Source organism: Bombyx mandarina, chromosome 04, assembly GCF_030267445.1.
Source record: "Bombyx mandarina strain Sakado chromosome 04, ASM3026744v2".
Classification (NCBI taxonomy): domain Eukaryota; kingdom Metazoa; phylum Arthropoda; class Insecta; order Lepidoptera; family Bombycidae; genus Bombyx; species Bombyx mandarina.
The window spans coordinates 4,276,639-4,299,234 of NC_143211.1; the positions used below are offsets into that span (position 1 = coordinate 4,276,639).

At 36.3% G+C, this 22,596-nt stretch overlaps 2 protein-coding genes across 2 annotated transcripts in view; both read left to right on the forward strand.

The window, feature by feature from the left end:
• Wnt10 (Wnt oncogene analog 10) overlaps positions 1–4,739 on the forward strand; it is a 41,205-nt gene extending 36,466 nt beyond the window's left edge. Inside the window, exons 4-6 of the mRNA XM_028180021.2 lie at positions 2,327–2,458; positions 3,326–3,450; positions 3,757–4,739. Of these exons, the coding sequence (XP_028035822.2) occupies positions 2,327–2,458; positions 3,326–3,450; positions 3,757–3,991 (492 nt within the window). The 3' untranslated portion in view covers positions 3,992–4,739. The remainder of the gene's footprint in view (positions 1–2,326; positions 2,459–3,325; positions 3,451–3,756) is intronic.
• Positions 4,740–9,900: 5,161 nt separating this feature from the next.
• Positions 9,901–22,492, forward strand: ninaC (STKc_myosinIII_N_like and MYSc_Myo21 domain-containing protein ninaC). Its single transcript, XM_028180020.2, has 17 exons — positions 9,901–9,960; positions 10,486–10,813; positions 10,932–11,036; positions 12,270–12,649; positions 12,745–12,835; positions 12,906–13,187; positions 13,295–13,683; positions 13,752–14,300; positions 14,377–14,669; positions 14,750–15,048; positions 15,130–15,419; positions 15,841–15,990; positions 16,091–16,194; positions 16,271–16,339; positions 17,076–17,263; positions 18,262–18,461; positions 18,995–22,492. Exons 2-17 carry the CDS (start codon positions 10,523–10,525, stop codon positions 19,857–19,859), a joined length of 4,545 nt encoding a protein of 1,514 aa, XP_028035821.2. The 5' UTR covers positions 9,901–9,960; positions 10,486–10,522; the 3' UTR covers positions 19,860–22,492.
• The last annotated feature ends 104 nt before the right edge of the window (positions 22,493–22,596 follow it).

A 22,596-nucleotide genomic window follows, 5' to 3' on the forward strand; every position in this document is an offset into this window, starting at 1 on the left:
AATACGGACTAGTGTGGTGAATACTGGATCTAATCATAATAACCGGGAATAGGTAAGCTTTTTTTTTTATTGCTGAGATGGGTGAACGAGCCCACAGCCAACCTGGCGTTAAGTAGTTATTGCAGCCCATAGACATCTACAACGTAAATGCGCGACCCACCTTGAGATATAAGTTCTAAGGTCTCAGTATAGTTACAACGGCTGCCCCACCCTTCAAACCGAAACGCATTACTGCTTCACGATAGAAATAGGCAGAGTGGTGGTACCTACCCGTGCGAACTGACAAGAGGTCCTGCCACCTGTTAAAGCTCTTCGATAATTTCAGTTCTAGATTTTATCTAGTCAGTTATTAATTTATTTTAACGATTTTTATGGTTTTCTTAGATCTGAAAATAAAAACACGCGTTTTACAAATTACCTTGAGAATAAAGAAAAAAAAATCGTGCAGCAAATGTACACATTATAGCTACTTCATGACGATTCGTACTATGTTTTTTAAATATTCTAAGTCTAATTCATGTGCAGTTCAACGTGTTATTTCGTTAAAATAGAAAATTGAAAACCAATAAAAGCTACGCACGTCGGATAGTGCCACCATTACGGGCCATCGAGAGTGATGTCGTGTTCGGACCGAGCGCTCCGGGGTTCATATTAACCCGCCGTATTTCACGAGCCGCCCGCCGAGGTGAGAACATAATAAGCGGTTCGGGGCCATTTTTAATATTCCGGCTTCATTACGACGTATTACAAACGTCTTGGGTGGCGAATTCTATCGCGGACGCCTGTAATACCACGTTATTAAGGTCTATCCGGGAACCGGGGCGGGCCCGGGCCCGATTTATATATGAATTCTTGCCCCGGCTCAATTTGGGAAATGTTACGGCCGGCGGCGTTCGCGAAATTAAGACGTCAGCGTGATTACACACGGGCGCTTAATTATGTAAATGTTACGAGCTAGCCGCGGTTTGTGTGGGTGGCGCGGACGCAATTGTGCCAAAGATGCGGTCACGTATGCTCTCTCGTCTCGTCTCGTCTTCAATTCGGTTTTATGATTTCGTTCGACGCGGAATCGTGGCATGTCTGTCGGACGCGTTGAGCTCGCGCGCAGATCGCATCGCTTATTTTTGTGGCCGCTTATTCAATTTGTGGACCGCCACGTTCGTGATTGCCAGATGTCAAGAAAATTGAGAATCTCGATGTGCGCAACGAATATGTTTAAAGGAAACCATTCGAAAGTTTTCTTCAAAAGTGTTGCAATGCCTTTTGCCTTACTTCGAACAATAAATTCAACCCTTATCGTATACGGTGATTTTTTTTGTACAATTGACTACCGATAAATAATCATCTCGTAGTATAGCCATAGTTCCGATCTAATAAAGCTTTGACTTTGTGTAGGTAGACGCGACATACTCTAATAGTATCTCTTTAGATGAGTTGTGTGGTTAGAGTTGTTAACCCGTTATCACTTTAACGAAAAATCTTACTTAAACTTTGGTTATAACATATTCAAATTCAATTCAAATTCTAAATAATTTATTTCAACTTAGATGTCAGTATAACACACTTGTTGAATGTCAAAATATAAATAACAATGTTAACTCTACTACCGGTTCCAAAAAAGCCACAGTCCTGAGAAGTACCGGCGAAACAAACTCAGCGGGCTTTTTTTTTGTTTTTTCTCAAATATTTTCTTTTTTTTAAAATAAGTAACAATATTTGCAATAAACGAAAAAACAAGTCAAAAAATACAATTACAAAATAATAATAATAATAATAATAATAATAATGCAAAAATGAAAAGGCCAGGAGCGAAAGCCTCATTTACATGTAGTGCCATCTAGTAGATAATCCTTAACTTTATAATATGCCTTGTTGCACAAACGTTCCTTGACAGTTTTCTTAAATCTATGAACAGGTAGTAATTGAACTAGTGGTCCCCCGGTAGTCGAAATTCGACTATAATTAAATAAAATTAAAGGTTGTACACTATTAAGATTCTATTATCAAAGACTTATTATACTTCTATAATCACAGATTTCGCCAGAACTACAATTTAGTTACCTACATATTAATAAAGAGAAACAATATTTAATATATTATCGATTTGACCACAGACTTTAAACAATAAGAAAAGTTTGACAATAAACAAATAGTATGCATGCGTGTAGTGTGTGTAATGTTTTTATTATTGATTTAATGTATTTTTCATGCATAATTTAAATAAATATTAACGCGCAATTTTCGTAAAAAGGGGTACAAAGTTTTTGCTTCACATATTAATATATAGATACGAGACGATGATACATTTATTTAACAAATATTCTAGATACTATCATCTCATATGGAGGTGCGGTGCAAATGTCACGGTTTGTCCGGAAGCTGTCAACTGCGGACATGTTGGAGGACCACCCCTGATTTCAGAGTGGTCGCTTCAACTATCAAAAGACAGTATCGGAAGGTATAGCTGTATTTTCTACTTTAAAATTAGTAAATTAGAACCTTTTTTTGTTTGAACAATACATGTACCTAAATGAAAAAAAATGCAGCCTTATTTGGACAGCCACAAGGAACTTGGCCCATACAGCCAGCATATAAAAATAAATGTAACAAAATTTAAAGCCACGTTTTTATATAAAAAAATTGAAATAAAAGTGATTGAAATGAAATCGATTATGTAATGAAATTAATAGGATTTCATTTCAATCACTTTTATTTCGATTATGTAATGAAATTAATAGGATTTATATCGCAGTGGCATTAGCATCTGAGATGGATTTAAATAGCCTTTCAGTACAACGACCATTGAGTTCTCAGTAAATATTCTACAAAGTTTTATTTAACAAGCAACTTTCATCCATTTCCCATATTTCTACACTTTCACACATGCGAAATCGTTAATAAGCCATTAAGATTAATAAAAAAAATTACTTGTTGTAACTGAAGAGTACTATCACCTTATCGTGGTTTCTCACTTAAATTAATTTTATTTTAACATAATACAACTATCCCGCTTAATTCTACCACGAAATTTTCAAAATTGGGTGGGAAAACCGTTGCATCAGACAGTTGGAAATTCCTCCTTAAGATGGGAGGCAACATTTTCAATAGGCAGCGTCTGTAACCCTGGTCTTAATTATGTCCATAAGCTACGGGAACTACTAAGTATTGGGTGACCCATATGGTTGCCTGCCTACTAGGGCGATTGAAAAATTTACGTTGTGATGTCAATAAGTTCCAGTAGACACTTAACACACGAGTCCAAGTTCAGTCCAAAGTCACCCTTACCTATTAAACTGTATCTGAGTACCAAAATCCTTCGTTTCAGGCATTAGTCGCAGCGCAAGAGGGACAGATTAATAACGGCATGTCAGTATTGAAGGGTAGACCGAGGGGTAGGAGGAAGAGCAAACCACGACCGGCGCCAAAGACAAGTCTGTTGTTTTTTGAACGGTGGGTACATTACGTTTTGTTTTGAATTGGAGGTGGTAACTCTTGGACGTCTAGGTATAGGGTACTGTGGGCGGGGCATGCTATAGTCCAAACTTAATACCCCCTGTCGCTCGACACAGCTTAATAACATATTTAGCGTGGAGAATGTATCTCAACATAAACCTAACCCAAAGGGGCACTACGGCAAACTCTCTCAAGTTGAGCCCGTAAGCTCAACTACACTTCCGCACGTAACTGCAATAGCCCCGTACGCTACCAGCGAATAGGTAGGGAAGGAAAAAATAAAGAACGCGATCTGATCCGCAGGTCACCGAATTTCTGTGAAGTGGACCCCAGGACGGACTCGGCCGGTACAAGTGGGAGGGTGTGTCGTGTGGGACGACCTTCGAGGTCTGGCGCTTGCGAGCTCCTGTGCTGCGGTCGGGGTCACTCTCTCGTCAGGAAATCCAGCATTAAACCCTGCAACTGTACCTTTCACTGGTGCTGCACTGTCGACTGTCAACGGTGCCGAGACGATAGATGGATTGCTGTTTGTAAATAAATATGTACGTCACAATTTTGGATCTGTATTTATAGACCGGTAGGTGTATCGCGGTAGGCAGCGGTATTGCTGAAGTCCATGGGCGATGCTAACCACTCACCATCAGGTGGGCCGTAAGCTCGTCTGCCTACAAGGGCAATAAAAAAAAAGACCGGTGGAAGTTCTAATATTTGGAAGTCTTCGTGTCGCCGCTGCAAATTGCCAGCCTAAAACAAATAATTCATTGAATTCATTATTTTAGACCTAATTACAATAATCTTAAAGGGTATTTTAAACATCTTAATGGGCCGAGGAACAAAATCCCTCCACTCACAGCCGAACCACCGCCTAACGTTTAAGACTGTAGATCTTATGGGAATGGTTTCCGTAAATGAAGGGGTGCATTAGTGTTAGTAATTCCTAAAATACCAAAAAATACGTTCGACAATTAGTTGTGTTTAATTTCAAAATGAACGCTATTTAAAAATCGCAATTACCATAACATTGCTAGTTCAGGAGAAGAGAACTAACAAGACGCTTACAAAATATTTTCCGTTTTCATTAGGCTTGGTATTATTATCTTACCTTTTAAGACTTTGAGAACGGGATATTAATTTTATAAGATTATCTGTGCGATTTAGGAAATTGAACAACTCTAAAAGGTGCTGTAAAGGTCCTATTAATGAATCTATAAAAATTTGGGTTTATCAACCTTTGTTCAATCATTGACGGTCAAAAGACAAAAGTATGTAGTTCAAGTGTGTAAGCATCGCGGTATACAAATAGAATAGCCATACATATTGTTTTGTTCATTGTCATAATAGCGATATGTCTTTTAAATTGACGTCGTATTCACAATTATGGCAAATGTATTTGAATACCGTAAATATAATTCTCGGCATTGGATAATTAATTTCGAACACTTAAAATATTATTTGGCCCTCATCTTTGTACCTACATAAAAGTAAATTAGCGCAGCTGTCGAGAAGGAAAGTAAAAGAAAAACCAACAACACACGAAACCCGTTAAAAAGTAATTTTTGTGAAAAATTTTTTTTTACTTTATTGTCTATTTATTGTATTTATTTATTGTCTCATTGTCTATATAACTCTATTATTGAGACTTAAATTTGAGCTTTAATATTAAACATTCCAGAGCTAGTTTTACTTAGATCATAGGAGATTTCATCACTTAATTACGATTCTCTCATACTCTGTAAATATGATCATCACAATGATGATAGTATAATCGATGGTAAATTTGTTTATAAGATAGATACCAAGTTAACGAACTTAAAAATCACATTACCAATCGTAAATTTGAGCTTTTTCAATACCTATCAATTTTTATTAAGCGCTCTCTTATTTTTTTTGTAATAACGATGTATTTTCTACGCGATATTACATGACTCACCTATTTTCAGTAGGGTTTATGGGCATCCCGATGTGATTCCTAAGCTCTATCTTAATTACATTCCTCGATGAAAACATTCCATTATTTTGTGAAAGTTTGCCTACCTTAAACTAACTGCCCGTCTGAGCGTGACTAGTCGCTTTGGCTCAGGTAAATTGATTGGCAATATTGATCGTAGCTCAGGGTTCTTCTGACCTCGTTTCAATGATATGTCATAGCGCTCAACAAACACACAGGGAGTTGACGCACATTATTTATAGAAACTTATCGAATCATTAAATTAATTAAGAATATTTATCCCCTTACAAAGATCAGTATTAATTACTATTAATAAAGTAGTGTACAGCCGCACGTTACCTGGGTGCTCAGTGCGAGTTTTTTAACTTATCGATTGCGTGAAAGTTCAACTCGACTCACACTTAACGGCCGTCTGGTGTAGTGGTAAGTGACATGGTCACTACACAAGGGGGTCGCGGGTTCGAATCCCGCCAAGGGAAGATATTTGTATGATAAATGTCTTTTCCAGGGCTATAGATGTTTATTAAATATATGTATGTGTATAATAAAAATCTTACATTTATTTCCGTTATCTGGTACCTGCAATACAAGTTCTTTACGAACTTAGTACGGGACCAGTTAATGTGGCGTGATTGTTAGTAAATATTTATTTATTTATTTATTTATTCAACAATTCAAATTTGTATGGAGTTGGAACAGCGCCGTTCGCGGCAAACGTACGAAATCGAGAAATTAAAAAACTCGCACTAAGCACACTGCTGCCTCTTCCGTGGTTTTCGAGTACAATGTTGCCAGTGCAAGGCAGCGTAAGTACCGATTTTAGCTTTTCTGAAGTAATTTTGTATACGTAACATGAAACGTGCTCACGAGTACTCAGGGACACAGCAATGCTATAGTCTAAAAATAGACACTAGGGTCGCATTAGTGTGAATGCAAAGACGAGCTCTGTGTTCACCGTCTGCAGACACGTCTTTTTAGGTGAAGGAAAGTTACTAAATGGAAATGTTCACATGATATCATATAACATTTCGACTAATTTAAGAACGAAAATCGTGTCTTACGTTGCGTACATACAAAAAACAATTAAATTTATTTTATTTCAAATTATTTTTTATTTATTTAACTATTAAATATCATTGTCAAAATGTAACTCAACGTTTCCCATGTCGTGATATATTTTTGTCCTATTTATTGTAGTGTTTTTATTAATGTAATTATAAAAATAATATGTTGTAAGTGAAATAAAACTTAATCAATTTCGATGTTTTTTTCTTTATTTCTGTAATCCTGTATTAAATTTGTAATTTCAATAAAATATATATTTTATTGAGTACTTACGTGTGCTTCAAATAAACATTGTTTTCCTAGCCATTTGCTGGTAGCCTAAGTGGATATTACAGTTACGCCCGGACGGGCAGGTAAGCTCACGGGCTCAACCTGAGAGAATTTGGTAACACTAACCCTAGCAAGAGCAGTACTTCGCGTAATCTACTACTGGATCGGAATCGCGACCCTCTGAGAAGATCCGGCGAGAAACTCAATGGGCTGTGTCTATGGAAATAAACATTAGCCAACACTAAGCTGATATTCCTCGCTTGACGACTACAAACTATTTTTCGCTACGTAATGGGTGCCGTAAATATATCTTCAAAATTGAGAGAAAATCAATTAGTGAGCGCTAAGCATTTATTTATTTATAGATGGGTGAACATGTTCACGGCCCGCCTGATGTGAAGTACTTACCGGAGCTCATAGACATAAAAACATGACATCCCCACCCATCTTGATACATGAGGTTTAAGTATCAAATAAATAATTATAGTGGCTGCACCATTTAAGTAACGCGTGACCGAATCGCCGTGTATAGATATGAAAGAGGGATATCGATCTTAATCCTCAAACGACTCAATACTAAAATCAATTAATCAAATGAATCAAAAGTATTTTATTCATATAAGCTGTTAGTATAGGGGCTTTTAATTCATGCAGTTTCACTACTGAGAATTAGCGACAAGATACTCATATTTTCTATGTCTTTTTAAAATAAATGTTAACAATGTAAACAGATTTTCGTGTAATTATTAAATCAGCGGACATTGCACTTTTATAATTATAAAGACCCAACCCAAAAAATGTGTTTTTTGGAAAACATCGATTTTCAAACCTAAAAGACGAAGAGGAAGAGGACGGTGTGAAAGAGACCGATGAATAGCTTTCTTTGTCCCTTTTAAGCTGATTTTGGTGATTTGGGTATTATGAGTCGATGAGAAAGGTCGTTTTAGGTCCATTTTTAATTAAAATCGAAATAGAAAAATATCAAACTGTGTTTCTGTAATTCTAAAAGTACGTATGGACTTTACCGAGCGCTGCCGTATAACAAAAACACTTCACTATTCAAAGAAATACTTCAAACCGTCTAGAAGCGCACTAAATATTTGGTAGCAGCTACATTTAATATTCCGCTTAATTTGACTCGTTGAGTTGAGTGCCTCTGGTATACTACTTCATCGCTTCGTGTTATAAGTCAAGCAATATTTGAAGAACTTTTATGGCTACCTTATCTTATTTTTCGGAATTAAAAAAAATGCAACTTATTTTCGGGAGGACTGTTGTTTTGTTAAATGCATGAATGTTATAGTAAATTTTCCAATAGAGCGTTAGAATAATAATCCGAATTAATAATAAAATACCACATCTATAAGCTTCATAAGCTGCCTTTTATTATATTTTCTGCTTTTAAAATGCTTTATTGAGAAATTAAAGAGATTTTTTTTTTCATTAAATAAATAACGCTAAAATCACCTTTATTTTGTACAGTAGTAATGTTTTGATGTGATTAAATTTATTCGTTTTTTTGTTAATTTGGCTTGTAGGCAATGATGTATCTTTGAATTCAATAAACATTTTTAATTATTTTTGCATTTTTTTATGTATCGCTTCGATGGGTGGACGAGCTCACAGCCCACCTGGTGTTAAGTGGTTACTGGTGCCCATCGATATTTACACCGTAAATGCGCCATCCATCTTGAGATATAATTTCTATGGTCTCAGTATAGTTACAACGGTTGCCCAACCCTTCAAACCGAAACGCATTACTGTTCACGACAGATATGGGCGGGGTGGTGGTACCTACCCGGGCGGACTCATAAGAGGTCCTACCACCAATAAGAATCACCATGAAACTTGTCAATTCAGTGTTCTTCTCACGACAGTATCATTCAAATACAGATACATTATGTTAGAACATGTGCAGAAAAGGAAAAGTAGAGAACAGTTGGAGACTGTTGATATGATGGTGTTCTGATGACGTCAAAGAAACCAGAGACTGACATATCAGGGGCTGTCAGGCGAGCATAGTTACTTCTGACCTGAACTGGAAGAATACATGTTGATCACTGTATTATCATCGTCTTGAAGAAACGACATTTAGGACCAAGGGCGGATCCAGCTTTGGCGCCAGGAGGGGGTCACATAGTCGTAGGCATGTTAAGAACTTATAATTTAATTTTGATAACAATAGATAATAAATAAATCATGATGTTCTTCAATTAGTCCAAGTTAGTTCAAGTCGTGGAACTAGCTCGGGGGGGAGGGGTCATGACCCCCATGACCCCCCCCCCTGGATCCGCCGTTGTTTAGGACCGACGCAGAGAAATTGAAATTGTACATAAATAGCTGTACAAAATAGGCTAAAGAATTTTTGTAACGCATTCGGCTTGGCTACAATAAGCAAAAATCTAATCCATCTTAAAATGTAAAGAACCATTTGAAGTAAGCCTTCAAGCGTAGTTATTGGTCTGATGAATGGATTACTTTGGAATGACGGGTGTCCCGGATAGCACGGCATCGTAAGCAAATTCAATTGGTATGGGAATCCACGTCATGAGCAAACATATATTATTATATAGAAACATGTTGCGTTTTTTTCTTAATTTCGTTTTCGGAATCAGATTCAGTAGAATTCAAGTACCTACGTTTTTTTTTAAACTTGCTGAATAAATTGCACTACACGTGAAGCGTTTAAGATGAAGGTTCGAGAACTGTTTCTCAGAGAGTTAGCAGAGTCATCTAATTGATAATATTTGTTTATATATATATATATTTATTTAAGTAGGAGTATTTGTATCTATAAATATGATGTATGTTACATATACACATATGTTTAATATCACCTTCACCCTACACCTACCAAGGTTCATCTCTGCACTCCCCTAAGGTAGACTGTTAGAGAATGCCTGTGGCATTAAGTCCGCCTTTATACTTTCTAGTATATGAAGTTATAAATAAATAAAAATAAATAAATCAAATTGAAACCTTTGTTAAAATCAAATAGAAAATTAATTAATTAATTAATTCGCTTAGATCGGATTACGAAGTACGAAATGGAGCTCCAATTATAAGTAATTAGACGATACGGAGGTCACAGTGCCCTAATAACATTATGAGATTAGGCTCGTTCCTAATTTACGAAGCCCCTGCACTTATGCGAGTTCAGAACGTTGTTGCCCACTTGTTCTTGTGGAAGGAGTTCAGGCTAGACGTGTTAGTCTGCTGCGACCGTAAGTAGTTTTTTATTATTATCATCAGCTCGAGAATCAAACGGTTCCCGGAATCTAGATCACCTCGACTCACACATAGTTAAAATCTAAATTTCATTATAATAACGAATAATAGATTGAAAACACTCTATTAGAAATGTCATATGCAAGGGTAACTTGTTGTGTTGTGTAATTTGTTTGTGGAAATAAATTAAAAACTATAAATATATTTTTTTTAAATTAAGTTAAAAATTCAGAAGCTCAACCATTTATCCAAAGAAATTTGAGCTCTTTGTACTCGTAATAACCTTACAGGTTAGTGTGGATACATACAAAAAATAACTAGAACATTAGTGTAGCGGTCCAATTGTCTTAAATTGATTGAGCTACTATTTTGATTAAAGTTCAAATTTCAACAACAAATTCATTAAGTTTATGATCTTATTCTGCTAACAATAAATAATCCGTTGTATCTTAGATTTATTTAGATTTTTATATTGACGTTACCTTCGAGGACTTGTTTTTAATTTTTAGCACCATTTTCAGAGATATTCTGCAAAGGTATCTTCATGCGCCATCCAAAATGAAAGACGGTCTCAACTTATCGTCCTTGCAAAATCCTTTGGAGCGTTACAAACTAGACACTAAACTAGGTTCTGGCATATTCGGGGTAGTTTACAAGGCTACCGATACACAGGCGGCTGGAAAATCCGTTGCTGTTAAAATACAAAAATATAGCGATAAAAATGAGGCACACATTCAAAAGGAATACAAAATACTTCGAGATTTCACTACTCATCTTAATCTTCTCGACTTTTACGGAGTGTTCTGCGAGAGAGTCGATAATATAAACAAAATATGGTTTGTTCTCGAAGTGAGTTTTACATATTTAATATTAAACAACAAGTCACATTACTTTGAATAATAATCAGAATAAAATTTTAGATAACGAGTTATTTACAGAATTAATCGACTTTATCTTGTCTTTTAAGCTGTGCGAAAACGGATCGGTCATCGATATTGTCAGAAAGCTGAATACGGCAGAAAGAAAAATGTCCGAAGAACACATAGCTTACATCTTAAAATATACAATAAAGGTAAGACCATATATGAATGACTATAAACATGTCCCTCGTCACATTCTACTCGAGATGGCTGTTTACAAAACAAAGGGCCTGCCAGTCCAGCTTTCAACCGTTGAATCAATTGGGGGTACTTTGAATGCAAACTCAATTGTTCTCGGATTTGTGTCCCGAAGGTTTATGTTGGCCTCGTGACGTCAAGTAAAATATTGCCCTCCGATCATCCGCGTACATTGAAATACAATCTACAGCCATTATTTAAAATGCATGCCGCTTTATTTGATGTGATTGGCGACGGAACAGTCGAAGTTGTCGATGCGAATGTCGGAGAACGCCCGACAACACCGTGATGGCCCCCCATCGCGGCGCATCGCTCAATTATCGTAAATAATGCTCGCACACACAAGATATACGGACCTCTATCGCAGTAGCCGATGATCTCTTTAACTACTATCTGCTTGTGGATTTCCTTCCCTATGCACAAGACGTAAAGGTTTGTTGTTACCGACGTCTCTGGCTCTAATGTTTTTGGATACCGTTAAACGCGCATTATCTTTATGCAAGCCACTTGGCCTGCAATACTGATGCTCGGTTTCGTTCGAAAGATCCTTGTCGTATATCTAGGCACGTTACATCTCTCGTGAGTTCTTGATTTATAGGTAACAAAAGTGGAAGCTTTTTGAAAATGCATTAATTACTTTGATATTTTTTCGTTTCAAACTGGGTATCCGATTTTTTCCTAAATAATGATTAATGACTCGTTTACAATTCTGATACTAATTCGTATTTTAAGTACTTTTCTCGATTCGTAACATTTATCACATTCACTCACGTTTCTGTTGGGTAATTGATTCATCACAGTACCTACTTACGGGTACTCTAAACAAGTGACAAGATATCGGCATATCGTCTACAATTAGACCACATAGTGGAATTTAATGTTGAGAAAAAGACGAGCGACCACCTCCCTGAGAACACCGAGAGGTAAATAATCGTAATGAACGCATTAAGAAAACTGATACATCAGACTTGAGGGCTCCGACATGCCGCCACTGACAGCGCTCTGGAGCGATACATATGCAAATAAGCTCAATGAATACGAGGGGCGTTCACCACTTGACTGACGCTGACATTAGTATCGCCAACCTGTCTCGGCCAAGGTATGGGGGGCGGTCGGTCAATCACTTCAATGTCCGACGGGTGTCGACTTCTCTGATTGTCTTCATCAATCTTTGTATCGATCTCTAGGCCCTCGTTTATCTGCACGAGAACAAAGTGATGCATCGGAACATAAGGTGTAGCAATATTTTAATCACAAAAGACGGTGAAGTTAAACTGTCTGATTTTGGACTGTCGTGTAAATTAAGCGGAACACTTGATAAGAGTAAAACGAATGTTGGTTCTCCGAGTTGGATGGCGCCCGAAGTGGTGACTGGCGGGGACGACGGTTACGGCAACAGGGTCGACGTTTGGGCCTTGGGCATAACTACTATAGAGATGGCAGACGGAAAAGCCCCTTACCAGGACATGCATCCGACACGCGCATTATTCCAAATAGTAAGATGCCCTCCGCCGACCATTTCAAAGCCTTCAATGTGGTCAAACGATATCAACGATTTCATTTCTGAGTAAGTAACTGCTAAATAATTTGATTGGTTGATTAGTTAAGTTTGTGGCGACACGGGAAATTTAGAGTGACCACAATGTAAACAACTATTTTTAGGTGTCTCGAAAAAAATCCGGAACATCGACCTTTCATAATGGAACTGGAAGAGCATCCGTTTATTCTGTCCGTTCCTGAGAACGATTATCACGTGAGTCAATGACCTGTTTGGCTTTCAAGGTACTGGAAATAGAAATTATTTAAGACAATCTTTCTCACAGCTCTCAACAGAATTGAAGATACTTGCGAAAGAACTAAGTGGCAAGGTATCGCCAGATAAAACACCAGAACGGATAATAAGAGATGGCTTATTGACAACTGAAGGGAACCCTGAAGCCGAAACGATGCAAGTTGAGGATCTTGCCGCTTTAGAAGTATTGACTGAGGAAAACTTACTCAATGAGTTGCAAATAAAACTGATGAAAGGTTCATTTATGTCTTTCGTCGGCGACATTCTACTTATTCTCAACCCCAACACCGATGATGATATTTACAACGAAAACGTAAGAAATCCATTCCGATATTTAATAAAGACATCGAAGTTACATTACTTAGTTGATGTTGATCCACATAAAAATCACATTTGTAATTCCCATTTTGTTTTCTACAGCATCACAAGAAGTATGAGTGCAAATCAAGATCAGATAACGAGCCGCACATATTCGCGGTAGTCGATGGCGCTTACCAAGACGCACTTCATCATAACGAACCACAGCACATCGTGTTCTCTGGAGAAAGCAAATCCGGCAAAACTACGAACATGTTACACGCTCTGTCACATTTGACTCATTTAGGAGCGATGAAGAATAACACAGCGGACAGAATTCGTAAAGCAACGAGTATTATCCAAGCTGCTATTTCTGCTGCTACACCCATAAATTCACATTCCACTAGGGGTATTTTTCAAGTTCAAGTGACATACGGAAGCTCGGGAAAACTGAGCGGCGCTATCTTTTGGTTGTATCAATTAGAAAAGTGGCGAATCTCATCAACAGACATGTAGGTTACGGTCGGTAAGTAGATTGGTAAATTTTGTGATTTAAACTCACAATTTTTTAACGTTCCAGGACCCACGCTAACTTCGACTTACTTTATTATTTCTACGATGCGATGGAAGCGGGAAATCGATTAGATGAACTCTGTTTAGACAAAAACAGAAAACATAGATACTTACGGATATCAGATGAACCTGAAAAAGAATTAAAAGGCGTTAGAGAAAGTGTCGAAAATAATGTTCAAAATTATAAAAATATCATTGAAAACCTCACCGCAGTTGATTGGGAAGAAGAGGACATAGGATTTTTTGAAACAGTTTTAGCGTCGATTTTAGTTCTCGGTAATGTCAGATTCAAAGAAGGAAGGAATGGTTCAACCGAAATTGAAAATCCGGAGGAGGCTAAGAGGGTGGCGAAGCTATTGTCACTAGATGAAACAAAATTCCTTTGGGCTTTATTAAATTACTGTCTTATCGAAAGCGGAACTGCAGTAAAAAGAAAACATAGTACTGATGAAGCAAGGGATGCTAGGGACACATTAGCAGGCACTTTATATAAAAGACTCATTGACTGGATGATAAATTTAATTAATTCGAAACTTTCCTTTATGAGATCTGTCTTGTAAGTAATTTTAATCGCTTATTAACATTTCCAGTTCACGTTTTCTAACATACAATAACACAATGTTCTGTTATAGTGGTGATAAATATTCAGTCAGCTTATTGGACATGTTCGGTTTTGAATGCTATCACAGAAATCGACTAGAGCAATTGATAGTAAATACAACAAACGAACAAATACAGTTCCTTTATAACCAAAGAATTTTCGCTTGGGAAATGCAAGAAGCCACAGAAGAAGGTATCGCAATGCCAGAACTACGATTTTATGACAACAAAAACTCTGTGGATCAACTCATGGGCAGACCTTTAGGCTTGTTTTATGTATTGGATGAAGCGAGTAGAACTAGTAGTGGACAAGAATTCATCATGAGTAAGTAAGATTCCCATTAATACTATTATTATACGTAAATTGGAAACTATACCAAACTTTGCTTTCACGTATCCCTCTAGGTACAATAAGGACAACGTGCAAAGGACCGTACATAAAACTATCCGGCAGTCATGAATTTAGTGTAGCTCACTATACAGGCAAAGTGAGCTACGATGCAAGAGAAATGGCAGAAAAGAACAAAGACTTCCTTCCTCCTGAAATGATAGAAACAATGAGGGCATCAGTCAATATAACAGTGCAACAGTTATTTAGAAATAAATTAACGAAAACAGGCAATCTTACGGTTTCACCAAGTCAACCTAAAGTCACAGTTGCTAAATCAAAATCAGAAAAGGAATTGGAAAACCTAAAAACTAGGGTACGATATGTATTTTATATGAATGACACTGTTAAGTATTTTATATGAATGAAAAATATTTGAATGCGATGTAATTTTCAGAAATTCAACACGGTCTCCAAAGGGCAATTTTCTCAAGTTCATAGAATGAGAACAGCGGCTGCAACATACAGAGCAACCAGTTTAGAACTATTGAAACAGCTCGCCGTTGGGCCCGGGAGTGGTGGGACGCATTACGTCAGATGTATCAGACCAGATTTGAATGACAATCCCCGAGGTTTCCAAAAAGAGGTCGTGAGACAACAACTAAGAGCCTTGGCAGTTTTAGATACGGCCAAAGCCAGGCAGAGTGGCTTCTCCAGTCGCATACCTTTTGCTGAATTCATAAGGAGGTATTAGAAAAAAAGTACTAGTCTACTTATATATATAAGTCAAAAAAAAATCTGCGGGCATAAGGAAACTATAAGCATTTTCATTTTGAATATACTCCTATATCTATAACGTCAATACTAACATCTCATAGATACACATGTCGTGAAAAGGATGTATCCAATAATGCGAGTTTCCTAATGTTGATATTTCGTACCTTTTTAAAGAAAATACACACTAAGCCCGTGTTCAGGAAACGATTTTCACCATATAGGAATATCGTAGCGCTAGTGTGTGATATAATCCCGCCCTATTCTGTCACGAAAATGGCATAGGTTCTGGGTTAAAGAGTGGACACTCTTCAAGCCGTCCATATATTTGACAATCAGATAAATTCATCTAATTTGATAAACACTAAACTGTTTTATTCTACATCCGAAATAGGTACCGCTTCTTAGCCTTTGATTTCGACGAAAACGTGGAAATGACAAAAGACAACTGTAGACTACTTATGATAAGGTTAAAAATGGAAGGTTGGGAGTTGGGAAAAACTAAAGTTTTCCTGAAATACTATAATGAAGAATTCTTGGCAAGGTACATAACATTTTTACGAATAAAATCCCATGATATTGTAATTGTAAATATTTCAAAATTTATTGTAAATATTTTTAATTATAATAACGTCCGACTGCAGATTGTACGAAACAAAAGTGAAAAAAATTATAAAAGTGCAATGTATGATGAGAGCTTTCTTGGCCAGAAGAAGGGCGATCAAGAGTAAATCAAAATTATTGCATAGTAAGTCTCGACGACAATTCTTCAATTATTTTCATTGATACAGAATTTGATTAATTTTATACTGACGTAATTTCAGTCAAAGAACTGAAGAAACAACAATCTCTGAACGTAACTGAGGATGAAGCGGCTCTGTTGATACAAAAAGGTAATACATACTCATTTAAATAAAATCATTCAGAATAAATATAATCAAGAAGACGTCATAGCCTAAATAATAAGACGGCCGACGATATTCGAATTCATTGGCAGGTACCGATGTTTTCTAAAAAAATAAGTACTTAACTCATTTTCCCGAATTACTTCCACGATGAACAAAGAACTTCGTATAATAAAAATCAAACGCGTCAAAAAAAAATTTAATTTGTCTAATTATTATTATTGGTGATGATAGACACGTTGTTGATGTCCGTGGGCTCCGAAAACCATTTAAGTCCAGGTGGGCCGTTCAACTTAACAGCAACAAAATGTTGCGAAATCCCATTTACCCGTTTTATTTTCTTAATTAAAAATTACTAGCGACCCGCCCTCGCTTCGCTTCGGAAACTGTAATTTATTATTGATTTCTCCACTATTTAATGGATGTTATTATACATATAAACCTTCCTCTTCAATCACTCTATCTATTAAAAAAAACCGCATCAAAATGCGTTGCGCAGTTTTAAAGATTTAAGCATACATAGGGATATAGGGACAGAGAAAGCGACTTTGTTTTATACTATGTAGTGATTTATTAACTTTGTTCTAAACATTTATGAAAGTGCGATCTTAAAAATTAGAAACATACCCATATTAATCATTTAATACAAATAATTGATACTGTGCTTACGAAAGTCAACTAGAACTGCATTTAACTTAATGATAATTGAATACTTTACTTTCAGCATACAGAGGTTATATCGTTCGTAAAGCATACGGACCGCTCATAAACAAATCTACGGGGCAAATTGACGAGGAAACAGCTTCGTTCCTAAAAAGATTCGCAATGAAATGGAAGAGCCGTTCCATATTCCAAGTTCTGCTGCAGTACAGAGCGGTTCGCTATCAGGACTTAGTGCACTTCTCGCAACAAGTACGTGCCTGATTTGGCGGTTTGAATTATGCACTCATGATGAATGTAGAAAGAGCATCGTATTAATAAAATTATATTAGTTCCTTGCCTATAGAGACTATACCTGTTTACAGTTATAACGGTACAATTTTTCCACTAAAATACGTACTCACAAATGCTTAGCGGATGAAGGACTAACAACGCCTAATAAAAATCAACTTTGCAAACTAACTGGTAGTTATAAAGGCGATTGCATGCAGCAGAGATGCCAATGTTGCGATGGATGTGTGGAGTAACGAGAATGGATAGAATACGGAATGAATATGTTAGGAGGAAGTCTGAAAGTGGCACCTGTCACAGAGAAGCTGAGAAGTGCGCGTTTGGGATGGTATGGACATGTGATGAGACGAAATGAAAATGAGGTTGGTAAGAGAATGTTAACTATGAATGTGGAAGGATATAGAGGAAGAGGTAGACCTAAGAAGAAATGGATGGATTGCGTGAAGGACGATATGGGTAAGAGGGGAGTGAGCGAAGAAATGGTATATGATAGAAGAGTATGGTAGGAGAAAACATGTTACGCCGACCCCAGGTGACTGGGAGAAGGGCAGGATAATGATGACTAACTGGTAGTAATCATCTTGTTAGATCGCACAAGTGTGTTCCACCACCTCGCCTCGTTTTGGTTTGAAGAGTAGGTCAGCTGTCACACGAAACACTTTAGACCAGGCCGGCAGCGACATTCACGTTGTGATGTCTGTTAGATCCGGTTACCACTTAACTCCGGTTACAGCCTTAAGCTCGTTCACCTGTGTATGCAATAAAATTAAATAAATACCAGTCTATCATAATACTTTGGAATATAACGGTGTTTGTCGAATTTTGACATGTCAAGTTGAAAACTTCTCAGCGATAGACAACGCTGCTCCCGGTCAATATTGATGTCCATAAGCGACACTAGCCACTCACCACCCGGTGAACCGTACGATCCTATGCCATATATATTTTCTATTATGCAGGTGCATATTTACAATCAAGCCGTTCTAGAAGCACTGATGACAACTAGCACATCCGTTTTGCTAGACCGCGTGGACCCGCAAGCTAAGGAAGCCAATTTCCTTGGAAGTAGCCCTCCGACCGTCTGGAAGCTACCGTTCAGAATTGATCAACTACAATTCTATGATACGATGCACATGTGCGATCCATCTGCAAAAAGCACGTGAGTGATATTATTTAAATTTTGTCGCACTATTGCCCATGATTTTAGTAGCACCATTCACAAATATATACCTATATTCAAATACGTAATGTTTTGTAATCAGCTTATAATAACTCTAGTCCATATATTTTCCTATGTCCGTAAAATCTGCAGCTGCATTGCAAGTGTGACAAGGGGCATGGGGGGGTCAATAGTTTTGTGGCGTCACATGTTAAAATTAAAAATATTAAAACGCGAAGTTTAGATGTTATTAAAAAACTTTAAAAATCTACGAACTTGAACTATAGTCATTAATAATTTAGCTTTCTCGCTATGAGATTATCTCTCATGCAACGTCATTTAACTTATAATTTAACTTACAAGCATAAATTGAAAAAATCTGTGACGTCACATGGGGGGGTTTATAAAAATGTGACAACCTGTGACAAGGACGGGGGAGGGGTTCAAAAGTCCTAAAATTCATGTGACGTAATTTATGGATGGCCCCTTAAATTATTTCCAGTGTTCTGTTAATCACCGATTTCTCCTTGCAGCGACACTTTTGCTGGTCAGTACGATTCCGATCAGGAGCAATGGGACGAACCTCTGAAACGACGTTTTAGTGCCACACAGATAGATAGTATCGTAGCGGCCACAACTCAAACGCTGATCACCGTGCCGTTCTGCCGAGATCCCACCCAGCCTGTCCCTAATCTGCCTCCAGAAGAAACTACCCAACAGCCACCATCCTCTCCTCGTATCGAGGACGGGCCCCGCAACCGTCCGGCGGTCTACAAAAAGAAACACGGTAATGCACCACAAAGTTACTACCAGCCCCCGGAGCCGTGGAACGGTGCCCGCGACGACGATGACGTTCTAGAAAACAGCGCACCCAAATTTAAAAAGACGCACAGCCGAAGTCTTTATTGTATCGACGCTCCAGACATGCAGAATCCGATAAAAGAACTCCAAGCCATGGCGAGATCTACGAATGATTTGACCGAGGACGACGCACCATTCAACTTTCAAGCTATGTTGAAGAGGACGCCAAAAAATAGAGCATCGATGAAACGACTGGGCGAGATCGACAACGGAACATTGGAGAAGCCGCAGTCTACGCCGAAACGTGCGCCGACACCAAAAGCAAAAGCTCCTCCCCCTCCCGTTCAAGTAACACCATCGAAAGCGCCAAACAAAGTCTTACCACCAACTCCACCACCCAGCGAAGTCACGCCGTCGCCGACACCAAATTCAATGCATAAAGAATTCATCAGGCACGATTCAAAAGATCTCATAATACAAGAATTACAGAAGCGAGAATCTAGACCGGAGTTGATTTACCCGAGCAACAAAGTTGAAAGCGAAAAAATCGAATTAGCCCCCGGTATCACGATTCAGGGGACCGTTACAGATTTATAAATAAAAACGAATCGATTTGTAGAAAATATATTTAATCTCCATTGCATTGGAAGTCCGCATACATTTTATTTTTATTAAGTTTTTTTTAAAGCCATATGTTTTATTATATGTTAAGTCATAAGAATTCAAATGTTACGTTCGATAAGTAAATAATTTACATCTCAATAGAGTTAAGTATATTGAATACAAAAAATTAAAAACCTTAAAGCGTAAATTATGGCGTACAATCACGTACAAGAACATAATGCACTAAATAATTTGATGTTAAGGTTTGCTTTCCACCTAATAATGAGAGAGATTCTAAGATATCAATCTTATGCGTTGTTGATTTAAATCAGGGTACATCTTATGAAAACTGCCCAGAACCAATGCGTGCAATACCAAAATGAACAATAAAATATCTTGTTTATTCATCTTAGATATATTACCAAAACTACGAACTAATATTTAATCACTGAATAATCAATGAGAATACAGCTTGACAAAATAAATGAATTGTTTTAGATTTGCAAATATAAAAAAACCCGAAACATCAAATTATTTAGCTTCATCAAACTTTCACACACTTAAAAACTACACATATTGAAGACAAGTCGTATAAAAATATATAAATTCTTATAAATATTATACTTATTTAAAATAATCCTTATTACGTATTTATTCGAAATTGCTTTGGTAACTTAATAATAATTTACTTAAACTAATATGTCGGCGTTATGGTTTTTATTTTAAATTATTTTTGAGCTAATATTGCTATCAAAATACCACGTCTCAATGTCTCTTATTTAATTAACTTTTATCAATATCTATTTCATTTAATCTATGATATTAGGTCATTAGTATTGCCATGCTAAATAAATTTTCCTCCCTTCTCACTCACTTCATAAGTTACAAGCAAAACATTAAACTGCGTTAAAACTGGCCATAGACTAGCATTTTTAATTAAGTGTCATTTAAAATAGTACGATAATGATTATTTGGACTAACACTAGTACAAAATTGTAGTCAATTTAAAATATTTTTTGTTTGTAGTTCACTTTTTTGAAGCTCATTAACTTTGTTTTGTACGAACTGATATGTTAATTATTTTTGTTTATGAGCATTTGGAGTCTACCATTAAAATATTGAAATCTGCGTCGCTTATAAAAACATATTTTTAATAATACTTTTTTTGGTTCCTTGTATAGATTTTAATGTAATGAGAAAACTAACAAATATTCTGTATAGGACTGTCAATATCAATCTCATTAGGGAGGTGCAAAGGACTGAGCTAATGAACATCAGATTTCAATAATTTATTATATATTACATTACAACTGGACTTTTGGGCCATCTGGTAGAGCATCAAGTAAGTCAAGTCTATTAACTATGGTAATAATGTTTACATTATAAGCAAAAATAAAGGGGACATTAAAGGGCATATTCTCCATATTCAAAACAGAAATTTTAACATTATGTCAGATATACTTTAGGCAGATTAGTGGGTAGTTTTTTTTTCCCTCCACAATATAAAATGTATGTATTTATTTAATTACATCCTAAATATAATCGCGTGGACAACTATAATACATTGTAACCAAATTACATTCTGAAATGTTAAAATAAAAAAGTTTTAATCATTGATATCCGACCTTGTGCCTTTAATGTACATATTATAGTACCATAATGAACGATTAGTATTATTATTTTCACAACCAGATGACTCAATTTCGGAATACTTTGCTCACTATATTTTCACCACAATAATTCGACTTAGATTAATTATTTTACATATTAGAAAAATATATACTATACGATCATTTCTATTCATAAAATTTCTAAATGTATGTACTCTTTTAGTAATAGTGTAATATCAATATTATATTTTCTTTTAGTGCACTTAAAATACTGTTCGAATCGTAATTTTCTCTTTTCTATTCTAGGAAATCACATTTTGTTTTCTTTATTGCCAAAACATTAATTGACTTAAACCTAATGTTATACATACTAACTTTTTTTAAATAACAATTGAGTAATTTTAGAAAAGCTACAAGTTAATTATTAATCTTCCTTATTGTGGTCTTAGCTAAGTCTAAGCTCTGTAGTTTCAGTCCTTAACAATACCTTCTTTAGTATTTTGTTACTTTGAAAACAGTACAGGTTGGTTTAATCAGTTTTTTTAATGTTACATTTAAAATAATCTGCTTCATGTATACTGATTTCATTTATGTAGCTCTTGTGTCGATAGTAATAAAAGCCTTGCAACATGGACTCACTTTGATCATGAGTAAAGGTTTATATAAAAATATATTTTTTTAATTGATCATTAACGGTACACAAGTTTTTTTTTAAATTGTTTATCTGCAATCAGCCCCGGTACACAATATATTTATCTCTTTTAAATCATCTATTGAGCATACAGTCACTGAGAAATTGCAAACCTAGACATTGTTGCAAAAATTTTGTAAGAAACTGCTCTGAACTAAACTGAGAAGACCAACCTGTAACCTTAATAATGAAATGATAGTATACTATGTATTAGGCCCGTTATCTGGTACTCAAAACCCCTAACACAGTGATTTCTGTTAATTTATAATCTTCATTATACTTTAAGTTTACAATAAAGTTTGATTTCATTAAATATTTTTTCTGTATATGTTTAATTTTTTTATCATTCAATTTCATAGTGTGTTAAACATAAAAAAATACATTTCTACTCTTCTTTACTTTTACTTTATAACATTTCTTATTTCCGGTT

Bases quoted from the DNA above. Each gene is read 5' to 3' on its own strand.
- ninaC (XM_028180020.2), top strand. From the start codon at position 10,523: ATGAAAGACGGTCTCAACTTATCGTCCTTGCAAAATCCTTTGGAGCGT. The intron at 12,836-12,905 runs GTGAGTCAATGA...TCTTTCTCACAG, and splicing joins TTCCTGAGAACGATTATCAC to CTCTCAACAGAATTGAAGAT. The intron at 17,264-18,261 runs GTACGTGCCTGA...TCTATTATGCAG, and splicing joins TAGTGCACTTCTCGCAACAA to GTGCATATTTACAATCAAGC.